Raw genomic sequence first — 14,467 nt, 5'->3', positions numbered from 1 at the left:
TTTCATAAAGTACCATTATCAGCTCCTTTAGTTTTTCATTTGTAAAATTGGGGCAGGTAGTTTTGAATTTCAGTTTGAACAGTTATTGAACCCTTCACCCCCATTTTCCCATTGCTTATAGAATTTAGTCATATGTTTCCATCAGGGATGGAATGAGGTGAGTTGCCCTAGGGTTACTCTGGGATAAGGCCTCCTCAAGGGCAGGCACCTGAGGACAGTTTTGGGGAGTGAATACTAAATAGTACTATAAAAGTGACACATGTGCTTGACATTCTTATCAATCTTATGAGAGGAGGAGGGAGGGCTATGTGATCCTAGGTGAAGAATTGAAGCTGATTGAGGGCCTGAAACAGTAGAGTCCTCCTAAGAAACAGACTGAAACTTTGGATCAATTTGGACCTTCTGTCTAGTTCTGCCATTATACTTGCTCAACTCATGTCATCATCCTATAGAAGGAAATGGGCACCTTAAAAAAATGTCCATGACTTATGTGCTCAGGAAATATATTTTATTTTCTTAACTGATAGATATTTTGAAGGTATTCTGCACTTAACCTTTGTATAAAGAAAGTTTCTGCTGTGTGAATAAGAGTTTGTTTCCATTCACATTTTACCTGGAATTTTAACAGTCCTAGAGGTAAGGTCAGCCACAAGGCAGCTGGCCCTAAAAGACAAATATGGTTTTGGTTGCCCTGCTATGGATTTCTTCTTTCATTTCCTTTTGAGGCTTGCTGGCTATGAAACTGTCTTATGCTGACATAGACCAATCTACAGTTTATCCTCTTTAGGCCTAAGTTGTCAGTTTATAAATATATTTTTAAAAGTTTGCAATGGCTTAATAAGTTTACCTAAGAGAGGTATGTCAAGAACAATGAAGCAGATACTCAACTTTGTAATGGGAAAATAAACAAAAGCTACACTAGTCTTTTGCTCAGAATAAGTCTAGCTCTAATGTGAGGATTTCAAAGTAGCTAAGTGTTAATGGGTAATTGAGGGAAATACTTTTTTTTGTTTGTTTGTTTTTTTGTCTGTGTGTGTGTGTGTGTGTGCCCCCAGAATCAAACTATGGAGATGTATGGTTCTCACTAACTAAGACTCTAAGTGGAATGATTAATCATTAGAACAGAGAAATCTAGAACTTTACCATAATTAAGAGGATAGAATAAGGTTACTTTCAGAGTTGAGAAGAAGAGAGAGAACAGATAGAGGTTGTTCTTAGAAGGTTTGAGATCCTGGAAGTTTATGTCAACCTGCTGAAATGGCCAGCCATAATTAAGTGGAAATGGTGTTATAATTGAAGGGACTGAGGAATTATGGGGCCAGATATTAGTATGTTTATCAGCCTGATATTGAAGTAATTGAATATAGGAAGGGCCCTGATGGAGAGGAAGAAACCAACCTAAATGGAAGTCACTGCATCATATGCATCCAGGTCAGGGAATAGGAGAAGAAGACATTGCCTTTTATAGGGGAGAAGAAATTGATGGACTTAGCAGTGAGAGTCAAAAGGGTAATGCTAACCCATCCTTCCCACCCTGCTACCACCTTTCTAATTCTGGGAGGTGGGGAGTAGGAAAAGGAAATGGTTGCTGAAGTTAGAGAAAATTCTAGTTCCATTGCTCCCTCAAGAGAAAAGTTGGCATAGAAACACCATTTTCCTTGGTAACCAGTTAAACCAACAAATGCTCAATAATGACCTAACATCAATAACAAGGTAAACATTTAATTTTTTTATCATGGTTCTTATTCTATGAAGGAGACATCTGTTTTTATTTAGGTGACTATGAAAGAGATTATTTACCTAACATCAATATGAAAAATTTATTTTCCTTCACATGCTACTGTTACCCCTTATTTTTTGAAATATGCTGGTCAAAATAGCTCAACATTAGCCTTAACATTAAAAATACCTTCCTCTTTAAAGTTTATGAAGAATCCTTTAAAATTTAATTTTATTTAAAGTAGACCAATTTACATATTTCTGGTGCCCCCTTTTGAGCCTATATGCATGTGTCTATGTGTGTCTCCATGTGAAGGATTTGATTGTCTTTTTATAACCAGGCATGGTTTTAGCATATATTTTGGCATCAGGACATATCACATTTCAAGATGATACTTGCTGTTTGGTTCAAGAATGTGTTTCTCCCTAAAAAAATTTTTAATTTTTTTTTTTTTTTGGAGGGGGAAAAAAAAAAAAAAAGGTCCAGCAAGAGCTTTTTTTAGTCCTTTGATAGTCCTGAGTATGCTGAAAGGCATTGTTTTTATAGAGTAGGCAGCTGTATTTTTCTATTGAAATGCAAACCCAGGCTATATGGTTGGGCCTTAGTTTAGGATTGATTGAGGATTCTTTTTTTCCCTGCTTCAGGGATTTTTTTTCCTTGTGACTGAAAGTGAAGTCACCCTGGCTTTAATAAATGACAGGATATTGTTGTTTCACACAGCTGAAACGTTAGGATTGGAATAGGCTCCATGCATGGCTAGATCCAGGGATTAAAGATTTGTATAGATGCCATCTTGATTCTGCCTCCCTATATGGACTTTATCTTTAGGTCAACCTCTCTCTAGGGACACATTATTCTTACAGTTGGTAATTCCAGTGTGTATTAGTTTTCTATCACTGTGTAACAAATTACCAAAAACGTTTAGAAGCTACAAACACCCATTTATCAGTTCATAGTAATAGAGGTCATAAACTTGGGCAGACTCCATTGCAGTCTTTGTTCAAGGTCGAACAAGACTGAAATTAAGGCATTGGCTGCAATGGACTGTTATCTGGAGGTTTGGGAGAAGAATCCATGTCCAAGCCCATTCAGGTTGTTGCCTGAATGTATTTCCTTGAAGTTGTAGGAATGTGATTCCCATTTCCTTGTTGGTCGTCCGCTGGAGGCATCTCTCAGCTTCTAGGTTGCCCGTATTCTTCCTCACATGAATCCTTTCGCCTTTGGGCCAGCAACACTAAATCCTTCAGTGCACTGAATCTCTCAGATGATGTCTAGTTTCCACCAACTGGAAGGAACTTTCTGCTTTTAAAGGGTTTACCTGATTGGGTCAGGCCCACCCAAATTATCTCTGTATCCTTGGTCAATTGAGTTAAAACTTCAAAATCCTGTTTTGAAGTTGCAAATCCTGTTTTGAAATTGCAAAATCCTGTCATGGCAGCACCTACTAATGTTTGATTGAATACCTGGGTATAGGTATCTTGGGAATATCTTTAGGATTCTGCCTACTCTACAGTGAAAGTTCTTCTTTTTAAGCTTTGAAAAGTTCCATAGGTAAGTCTCATTTTCCTGGCTTGGGGAATGTAGCCCTTTTTTGACCCAGTCACCATGACCTTGGGGTTTGGCTAGATTGGCGAGACATAGACCACACTTCCCATTTTGGTTCTGGGAGTGCTGTTATCAGAAGGTGGATGAATGAATGCTGGGCTGCATAATACTGGTCTCTGGAAACAAAATATCCAAGGTAATTTTCCTGTCTGCTGGACCACTGTAGGATGCCATTTGGCATTTTTTCTGGTGTGGTTTTCTGAGCTGAGATAATGTCACCTTACTTCGCTACTACTATTTCTTACTCAGCTGGAAGCTGAAATGGTGTCCTATGACTCATTTAGTTTAAGCCAAGTTTTCTTGTCACTGTTTGTGAGGACATCCCTTGGCCAATATGGTGATGGTGTGAACCCTAGTTTTAATTTCCAATTGAATGAACTGCACAGCAAAGAAACTCTGAGCTGTTTCCAGGCCTGGTTTATTCTGGCCCATCATTCAGAGGCAACTATCCAGTCTGGCTTCTTGTTTCCAGGGGAGTCAGGTCTGTAGACCTCATTGTCCAGGGAATCCTTAGAGTGGTATTGGCAGAAAAGGCACAAGCCATGCCAGCAGCTGCCCATATTTTTCCTTGTCTGAGAATTAACTTGGAGAAACTTGAGAGGTGTTGGGCTGGACAGAGTAGTTGTGGCAAGACTTAACCAACGCTGACCCACCTGTGTTTGCCTTTGCCTACCAGCCTTCCCCGGGTCCCACACTCCACTGTAGCTTTGTCCTGTTGGCCTCTGCTTTTTCTTATATGGCATCTCATTTCTTTTCCTTGTCTCTCACTCTGTCATTTAATCTTCTTCACCCTATTCTTTTAATCTTCTTCACACTACTAATTTCCTGCCCCCCTCATGGAAGGCTGGAAGCAGCTGTATCTAGTTCAGTGGCTCCCAGGAGTCAGCCTGTGTTGTAGTTAAAGGAGAAAAGAACCATGTAGTGAGTTTTCTATGAAGCTAATGTCTACTAAAAATTCTTTAATTTAGAGAATGTTCTTTAAAATGTCATTGTGTAATTAAATGGTTTTTTTTTGTTTTGTTTATTTTCCCACATGTTGTCACTTGGCAAAATAGGAAGCTGACAGCTTATGTAATATACTAGAGGCCCGATGCACGAAGATTCGTGCAAGAATGGGCCTTCCTTTCCCTGGCTGCCGGCACTGCCTTCACTCCTGCCAGAGCCGCCTTCCGCCTTCCCACACTGCCCAGAGGCCCAGAGTGGCTGGGGCAGTGTAGAATGCCTGCGTCGTCGCTATGGCGACGATGTGCGCGTCCCCCTCCCCACCCCCCACCCCGGCCTGGCGCCTGCATATGCAAATTAATTACCATCTTTGTTGGGTTAATTTGCATACTCGCTCCTGCTTGGCTGGTGGGCATCGCGGAGGTACGGTCAATTTGCAGATTTCTCTTTTATTAGTGTAGATTAGAGGCCCAGTGCACAAAATTCGTACACTTGCCGGGGGGTGGGGTACCTCAGTCTGGCCTGTGCCCTCTGGCAGTCTGGCCCTCGGGGGATGTCCAACTGACAGCTTAGGCCTGCTTCCCCTTAGCACTGCCATGGGAGCAGGAGAGGCTCCTGCCACCACTGTTGCACTCGCCAGCCATGAGCCCAGCTTCTGGCTGAGTGGCGCTCCCCCTGTGGGAGTGCACTGACCACCAGGGGGCAGATCCTGCATTGAGTGGGATCGGGTCGAAACCAACTGACTCTCTGACATCCCCCGAGGGGTCCCGGATTGTGAGGGGGCGCAGGCCAGGCCGAGGGACCCCACCAGTGCATGATTGGGGCCTGAGAGGGACGCGGAAGTTTGGCCAGCTGAGGAGGGACCGTGGGAGGGCTCCAGGGCATGTCTGGCCTATCTCATTCAGTCCTGACTGGCCTGACCCCAGCAGCAAGCTAACCTACTGGTCAGAGCATCTGCCCCCTGGTGGTCAGTGCACATGATAGCGAGCGGTTTAGTGGCCTTAGCATATCATTAGCATATTATGCTTTGATTGGTTGAGTGGACAACTGCACACTTAGCATTTTAGGCTTTTATTATATAGGATTCTGCACCCCCAACCCCTGCCAGCTTTTAAAAAATATTTCTGCCAGTCATAAGACCAAAATTTTGCCTGAAAACTGATTTTTTAAATATTTTTTCTTTCAACATTATTTACTGAGAAGCAACTGTGTATCCAACTCCAGGTTTGGTGCTGGGGTGGGGTGTGTGGGGACTGCAATAGAAGAATTAAATTTATCATCCTGCTTTTCAGGGATTTATAGTGAGTGACACACATCAGCTCATATTCCAGAGCCTGGCCTTGCTCGTGTTGGTATCTCTTACCCTTTTCAGGACACTGTTGGTTTTCTTAGAGCTGTAACACTCAGATTTTAAGGCAAGCAAAAGCTTAATTTTCTTTCTTTCTAACAAAAATACTAGTATTTGAGAGAATGGCTAATGCTTTTCAGTGTGACCTGCCATCTTTAGAGGCATAGGTAGGTACTTTACTTCATTTTCCAGTGGGATGGTTATTAATTTCTAATATCCATTCAATTTTAGAACTTACAGTAGTCTCATGAGAGAAAAAAAGGGCCTACAGGCCAGCATACTTGGATGGTTTTCCCCAAATCAATACAAAATGAGCCAATGGTAGAGTTGGGATTAAAAGCACCAGTGGACCCTCTAATGTACAAACATTTTATTAAATGTAGTTTTCAAGCAGAATAATAGGGCTAAAATAATTGGAACTTAAGTAGCTACAAATAATAATTATATGCGCTACAACACAGACTAGATTAGTGCACTTAGCCTGTAGGATATCATTGATGTTCTGGAAAAAAATGGTTTGTTAGGGGTTTGTCCATCTTAATACCTATGCTTTTGGATAGTTTAAGTACTAAAACTGCAAAGAGAAACAATTAAAGCCCATTCTATGAGTTGAAATGGTACACATTCTACTCTTAGAAAATCAAGGTCTTCTCTAGAAACAGTCCTGAATTAAATATTTTTTAGTTCACAAAACTATTATTTTCTCTCAAACATCCTGCTTTTGTTGTTTATTTAATAAAGCGAACTGACTGTGGATATCACGATGAAGTCTTGCTAAGAATAGGAATCCCCCTTCCCAGGTTGAAATAATTTGGTTTTGGTTATAGTGTGTGGTGGTATTGCTTTTGTGTAAGTGGTGCTAGCACTACATTAGGACTTGGGTTTTCTTGTCAACAGAGGCTACTTGAAGTGATAGCTGGTTCTTTTACATTGAGTTTCTCCTTTGGGTATTACAGAACCATCCCACACAGAGGAAACTGGGATGGGCTGAGCCAGGTATGTCATCCTTCAGTTAGAATTGGCTGCAAAGCATGCTGGGACATACACAACTCCAGCGCCTAAGGAGAGATTGAGGCAGGAGGCAAATGAGGATGTCAGAGAGCTGAGGGTCAGGGAAAAGCTATTTGTGCTGCAAGGCCAAGGGTGAACCTGAGGAGGGGCGGTGAAGGATTGAAGAAAAGACAGATAAGAGAATACAGCTGGGGCTCATCTCTCATGCCTGGATGAGGACACAAAAACCCAGCCTTCAAGTCAATGCTTTATTTTATAGTCTGACTATAGGCCTGGTGCATTACATTCATGCGTTGGGGGGTGTGGGGGTCCCTCAGCCCGACCTGCACCCTCTCCAATCAGGGAGCCCTCTCCAATCTGGGAGTTTCTCTCTGTTTTTGTAATCATAAGAGCGAATTGTCTGAGACCCCAACTCAGTTTGGTTTGTTGCTCACAGAATAATAGAGGCATTTTCTTTTTCTTTGCTGCATTGGAGATTTCCTGGAAGTTTTAGGATAACTTCCCTTTAATTTTTCCTAGACACTCTGATTTTACTTATGTCTCTCACCTTTTCTTTACCTCCATCCTCCACCACAGCAGTAACTTGCTCCAGGCTCACTTTGCTCTAGTGTCTAGGACAGCCGTGGGCAAACTACGGCCTGCGGGCTGGATCCAGCCCATTTGAAATGAATAAAACTAAAAAAAAAAAAAAAAGACCGTACCCTTTTATGTAATGATGTTTACTTTGAATTTATATTAGTTCACACAAACACTCCATCCATGCTTTTGTTCCGGCCCTCCGGTCCAGTTTAAGAACCCATTGTGGCCCTCGAGTCAAAAAGTTTGCCCACCCCTGGTCTAGGAGATCCCTCTGCCACCAAAATTATGATTCCCAGCATTCCTGGTGCTCCCTGAGCTCTGGGCTTCTGCTCCCGGTCCTGGGGCTGCCACCAAAACTACTATTCCCAGAATTCCCGGTGCTCCCCATGATCTTGGTTTTCCCTTCCTGCTCTGTCTCTGTCCCATGGCCTCCCACTCTGCCAAGTCCTCCAAGCCGCCAGCTCTCCCTCTCTGCTTTCTGTCTGGCGGCTTAGGGAGCCAATTTCCTTAAGCCTCTCCACTCTCCACCAGCTCTCCCACTTTGCTCTCCGCCCTGCACCTGTGTATGCAAATTAACCCTCACTTTTTATTGGGTTAATTTGCATACTCACTCCTGATTGGCTGGTGAGCATAGTGGAGGGACGGTCAATTTACATGTTTCTCTTTTATTATATAGGATTAAAACAAGGGTAGATTAACATGTATACAAATGTTATTTTTTCACAACACTTGCTGCACCTCCCTCAGCCCATTAACTACTTAGGAAGGAATTAGGGAGGGCTACAAGGTCAGGCTTAATTATGCTAGGAGAGCTCTGACCTCCAGGCTGGGACTTGTTTGTGGCCCTGCCACAGGTCAGCCCTAGGCTAGACCCTAGAGCAGGGGTGGGCAAACTTTTTGACTCGAGGGCCACAATGGGTTCTTAAACTGGACCAGAGGGCCAGAACAAAAGCATGGATGGGGTGTTTGTGTGAACTAATATAAATTCAAAGTAAACATCATTACATAAAAGGGTACGGTCTTTTTTTTTTTTTTTTAGTTTTATTCATTTCAAATGGGCCGGATCCGGCCCGCGGGCCATAGTTTGCCCACGGCTGCCCTAGAGCCACTCTCTCACTATTGTCCCTGGGAAAGGTGGAGCTAAGCAGTCAAGCAAGGCAATATTTCGAGTGGGTCAAGGCCCTAGGGATTAGCGAAATATTTCTCAAAAGTGCAGACCTTGGACTTCCTGCACCTAAATGACCCTGCCCCAAACCACAGAATCCAAGTCTCTGGGATGATTCCTGGCTGGGAGTGCACATCTTTAACAAACTCCCCAGTGATTTATAAGTGTTTTTAAATTCCCAAACCACGGCAGCAGGGGTCTTGAATTTGGATATTCAGAAGAGCCTCCCAAGTACTGTACTGCCTAAAGGGTCCAGGAAAACAAACTGATACACAGTGGCAGTCTCTTTATTGGTTGCCTCCTGTCCTACTCATTGTGCTGGGTCCAGCAGTGCACAATGGAGGCATGGTTCCAGCCCTTCTGGAGCTGGAAAGAGCCAATGAACAACTAGGCAAATATAAGTGACGTATTATAGTGAACATTAGGAAGGAAATAAACAAGGCAGCAACAAAGAAATTGGGGGCCCTGTTTAGATAAGGTAATCAGAACTGGCTCTAGAATTTGATGGGAATTTGACTGTGAAGCAATGACAGCTGAATTGGGCTTGGGGAGGTTGGGGCAGGGAGGAGGTTGAAAGGAAGGGTGTGTGTGTGTGTGTGTGTGTGTGTGTGTGTGTGTGTGTGTGTGTGTGTTAGGGGAATATGTACAGAAAACATAAAAACTCGGGGAAGAAAAGTGGTAAATAGACATGGAGATATTCAGAGACCACGTTGTATTCCCAAATTTGAGCAGATTCCCAATTTGAGTTTGCTTCCTATCACCATAGAGAATCTGTATACAGTTCTTGGATAGATAAAGGGATGGAAGAGGGCCACTAACCTCTTCATAGAAATGAGAAGTTGACCCTGCTCTGCAACTGGTGAATTGCAGACCAGGGCACCCGAAAATAGCATTTAACCATCAGCCTGTGTGGGTGTTCTCCATTTCAACCCAATTAAAGCGGGACCTGGTAATTGTAGAGGAGAGAAAATGAGTGGAGTATTTTCTAAAACAAGCAGCATATTTTCCATTATGTAAAAGGGAAAAAGTAGCTTTTAGAAAACCACACCTAGGTTATATGGACTGCTCTCTGGCTTCTTTCGTAACCAGATGGGAGCATTGGGGAAGCAGAGATACTTGTTGCTCTTGAGACTAGGATCCATCAACCTTTGCTCAATTTCCCTGCAGATCCTAGAAACCCATTCAGAGAGACATTGCCATTCAATCTGGAAAAGCAGTAGCAGGGTGGCCCCCAGGGATGGGCTGGCAATAGCCTCACAGGGAGTGGAGGTCCTAGGAAGAGAAGGGCTAGAATGAGGTAGCATTAGGACCACAGGGATTTACTGCCCTTTGTTTTTCTGTAGGGGGAAACCATAGTCATGCATGAAAAGTAGCTAAGTCAGGCATGATCTTGGAGCTGCTTACTCGCCTTTCCCTGGGTTTATTGTTTCTTTCCTGCATAGCCTTATGACACTAATAACTGTGCTTATCATTTGATTCATTTGCCTGTATATTAACTGTCTCCCCACTAGACTGTAAGTCCCACAGGGAAGGGGCTGACATCAGTTTCATACTCCACAGCCTAGTGCAGCTCTCTGTATTTTGGAAGCTGCCAGAGCCAGGGAGCGGTGTACTGGTATGACATCTGCAGGGGGCATGGCCCTTGCCTGCATGGTACACACTGCCCATGGGCCTTCTCACCGGTGGCTCTTTGTGTTCAGCTCTGGTGGCATGACTTCCTCACCCACTAGCAGGACATGTATGTGACAGTGGCATGGATTGCTCATAGGTAAAGGCCCCCGTCCTGGGATATCCCTTTATGACCCCATCCCACACAGAGTGTTCGAGTCCCCACCCTCTGTGTGCTGAGAAACATCAGGTTGTTCTTAGGTCATAGGTCATAGGTGTGGTGAAGGAGATCATCAGTAACAGGTGGTCTGCAGAGTTTCTTTCATTCTGCCATCCTGTCCTCACTTTATCACAGTTAATGTTTAGCCTTCTATGTGGAGTCTTCTTGTCCCTCGAGACCCTCATCTTCTCTCTCCTGTTCTAGTTAACTTTTTTTCCCCTTCCCCATTCTTTTAAGCTTACTCCTATTTAGTATCTCAGAGGAATAAACCAGCTAGGTAAACATCTCCTTTGAAGCTTAGAGTCTCATTTCTGCTTCCATATGAGTACAGGGGGGTGGGGGTGGGGGAGGAAGATGAGTGAGAACAGCCCATTACTACTTTTAACCATCATGGGGTCTCCACATTATTTCTCACTCTCTGTGGGAGTTTAGAATCTTCTGAATGTGAGCTGCCATACTGCTATGCTGTGAATTACTTGCTGTTTGTGTTGCATGAATAGTTGGTTCAGTTCCACAAACACTGCCTAAGCACTGATTCCGTGCCAGATCTTCAGGATAGGTGCACATCTGTCTTTCTCTGCTTTAAAGTTGGAAGGATATTTAGAAGTCACCTAGTCTTGGCTCCTTACTAGACAGATGCAGAAAGTGAGGCCCTGGGAGGTAAAGGGATGAGTCAAGGCCTTAGAGTTGGAGCAGAGTTTGGCTCTGCCCAGCACTTCTGGGGTTTGGAGATATGTATAATAACCACCGTGTCCAGTCCTTGAGAGTTTGCCACACGCTGGTGTTGTGCAAAGTGTTCTCCATGCTTGCCTTCATTTAATTCTTAGAGCAGGTGCTGTTGTCACTATTGTTATTACATCTTTTTACAGATGAAGAAATAAGGCTTAGAATAACCAAGGTGCTTGCCCACAGTCAGATGCATAGTATGTAGGAGAACTGACAGGGCCTCTGGCTCTGTGTGAAGGTCATGTCCTCTTCTGCTTTGTATACAGGAGCAACTGGAGCTTATGAGAGGCGGCTCAGTTGGCTCAGTTTGTTCCATATCCTCCTTCTGATTGTAGGGAGGGACTGGCCTTTCTCCTTTCTTTCTTTCTTCCCTTCTTTTTTTCATATATATATATATATATATATATACACACACACACACACACACACACACACACACACACACCATTTTAACTTTTTAAAATATGATTTTATTGATTTCAGAGAGAGAAAGGGAGAGAAAGATATAAACATCAATAATGAGAGAGAATCATCTATTGGCTGCCTCCTGCATGCCCCCTGCTAAGGATCCAGCCCACAACTTGGGCATGTGCTCCAACTGGGAATCGAACTATGACCTGGTTCATAGGTTGATGCTCAACTACTGAGCCACACCCATCAGGCCCATTTTAACCATATAGTTCAGTGGTCTTAAGTAATTCACCTTGTTGTGTACCCATCACCACCATCTATCTCCAGAATTTTATTCATCTTTCCAATCTGAAACTGTATGCTACCTCCTCATTGTGTCCTAATATGGTCTTTCTTCTGTGCCTGTGCTTTTCTGGTGTGTGTGTGTGTGTCTCTCTCTCCCTCCCTCTCTCTCTCTCTTTCTCTCTCCTCCCCCCCAAACTCTCCAACAAGAACCCCAGTCATATTGAACCCTTAGGACCTCATTTTACCCTATTTCCCTCTTTAAAGGCCCCATCTACAAATGCAGTCACTTGGGGGTTAGAGCTTCAGCATATGAACTTAGGAGAGACATAACTCAGTCTATAATATATCTCTTGGCTATTGTGAATAATGTTGCTATAAATAGGGGTGTACACATGTCTGTTTGAGTCTCTGCTTTTAATACTTTTTGGGTATATAGCCAGCAGTGGAATTGCTGGATCATGTAATAATTCTATTTTTAATTTTTTGAGGAACCACTATACTGTGTGGTTGTTGTTGTTGTTTTTGTTCTGTACCAGCTACACCATTTTACATTCTCAGGGCATTATTTCTTAATTTTCTGAATAGTTTTGCTCTGTTTTTATAGGTCACTCTGATATCCAAGGTCCTCCAGTAGGGAGCTAGCTAGCCTGGAACTGATTTTGTTTTGTTTTTGCCTCCCAGATGTTTGGTTACTAAATCTTTCCAGAAACTTGGTGCCCTTGCTCCTGCTGTATGTCCTGTCAGCAACCTTGGGCTCTTGCTTCCATACTTAACTGTTGGGAAAACATCCCAGAAAGGAGGGGGAAGCAGTGAAAAATGGCCTGGTCTCAGTTAGATGCTTCATCCGAGCTGTGGGCCTTCAGGCAGCAGCCTCTGAGCACAGAGGGGGTTTGTGCCAGGTCTCGCCCCATCTCTGAGCTAGCAGAGAGGGGACCCTGAGCTTGCTTAGGCACCTGCCACCTTCAAAATGGCCAAGAGACATTAGATTTAAGATGTTCCTCAATAAGCAGCTTTAACACTGCTGTAGGTTCATATTGACTCACAGTAATAGAAGGAATTTGGGGTATGTGTGTGGGGGAAGTGGGTGTTGTATGGAGGGAGGGCTTGGGGGTGTGAAGAGATGTTGGAGGTAGGTCTTTATGTGGTGCAAAATATGAGGGTGTGTTTGGGGGGAAAGGATGTGTGTGTGAAATAGGGTGTGAGAGTGGAGGTTAGGGATGAGGGTGTGTGGTAGGTAGTGTGTATGTGTGTGGAATAGGGGATAGAAGGGATGACTGTGAGAAGGAATAAGTATGTATGTGGAGTGGATGTGAGGTATTTGGGGGTTAGAATATTTGTGTTGAGTAGGCAGATGGAGGTAAAGGTATGTATAGGCTGGGGATGGGTATGTGTAGGAATAGGGTATGGAGGTGAGGCAGATGTGAGGGTGTGTGGGGAATAGGATATGTGGATGGTGGGGTGCGAGTCAGAGTGTGTGTGTGTGTGTGTGTGTGTGTGTGTGTGTGTTGGGGGGTCATAGTAAAGAAAGGACCAGTGGCTCCACTCCAGGTAGCTGCTCCTGCCAGGAGCCTGGTGGGTGGAGGAGCTGTTGAGGCCTGCAGAGCTTCCCAGCTGCGGGGGAGTAGTGCCTTGCTAGGGACTCAGGCGTGACTCACTTTCACCTGGTTGGAATTAATTTGCTGGGCATCTGCATCATGGCAGGATATGTGCGTCAGTCTCTATGACTTTGTTCTTTTTAAGAACCATGGGAGAGCTTGTGCTGGGAGCTATGAAAGATAAATTGCTTCTCCTTGGCCCACACTAAATGACTAAGATAATTTTCCTCACTCCACCTATTCTGTTCTTGATCAAAGGCCACTGCAAACATTCCATGTGAGAGAAGTAACTTCAGAAAACACACACACACACTCACAAGCACACGACTCCCACATACAAATGTAGATAAGGGAGCCCCAAAGCAGCTCCCAGATGCCAGGTGGCCTCTGCAGCAGTAACTCTTCGTGCACTGCGCTCTGCTGCAGTCTGCAGTGTAGGGATGCTGGCTTTTGTGAATGGTAGCCTGGGAGGGGCCAATGTCATCTGCTCCTGATGTCAGCACAATGAATGAAACACTTGCAGAACATAAAGCCTCCAGCACCCGGGAAGCAGACACCTTCTCAGATTGGCTCTCTGGCTGCAGCGTCTCTTGCTGACGAAATCACTAGTCCCATGTGTCCCTGATAACCCACGTACGTTAGGTTTTAAATGAGGCAGAAACTGAGGCTGCATGAGGACTAATGCACAGCTGATCCTGGCACAACCACCTCAGCCTGAAGCAGCTGTGCCCACAACCCTCGTCCTGGCACGCTCTGGAAAAAGCTGTTTGCAAGAGCTGCAGACCCACTGTTGTGCATTAGCCATCTACTTAGCTAGCCCGATGTTCTGCTTTTGCTGGCAGAATTCCTTGCTGAAGCTCCAAGCCCTCGAAACTGATCTGTGCTCTGCATTTTTGACAAACCAGGAAGAAGCTGTTCAGGTGCATGGAGTCAAGGACCCAGCCCCAGCGTCCACCCAGAGTGTGCCTGCTGAAGGGGCAGATGCTGCAGGTAAGAGGCTGGGCGGGGGGAGGTCCTCATTTGTACTCTCAGGATAGTTTAGCTTTCGCTGCTTCATCCTAAACCCCTGTGGGAAAGGGTGTCTGGTGCAACATGAAAGCTGAAGAGGTGCTTGAGTTACCCCCAGGGGAGCTGAGGGGGAGCAAGAGGAATTAAGATGTGCGCTGACATAGAACCTTCTCTTCAGCTGGGGGCCAAGAGTCAGACTTACATAAATGGGGGGGGGGTGGTGTCAGGGAAAAAACACCCATCA

General features: G+C 44.3%; 1 protein-coding gene across 7 annotated transcripts in view; it reads left to right on the top strand.

Moving 5' to 3' along the window:
• The window catches only part of FAM13C (family with sequence similarity 13 member C), a 126,988-nt gene that overhangs the window by 73,471 nt on the left and 39,050 nt on the right, over window positions 1-14,467 (top strand). For all 7 annotated transcript variants that reach the window (XM_036336804.1, XM_036336800.1, XM_036336799.1 and 4 more), the window contains one exon: window positions 14,121-14,205. In XM_036336804.1, the coding sequence (XP_036192697.1) occupies window positions 14,121-14,205 (85 nt within the window). The remainder of the gene's footprint in view (window positions 1-14,120; window positions 14,206-14,467) is intronic.

The sequence above is a fragment of the Myotis myotis genome, unplaced genomic scaffold (genome assembly GCF_014108235.1).
Source record: "Myotis myotis isolate mMyoMyo1 unplaced genomic scaffold, mMyoMyo1.p scaffold_m19_p_15, whole genome shotgun sequence".
Classification (NCBI taxonomy): domain Eukaryota; kingdom Metazoa; phylum Chordata; class Mammalia; order Chiroptera; family Vespertilionidae; genus Myotis; species Myotis myotis.
This window is presented reverse-complemented; position numbering and strand designations above follow the sequence as displayed.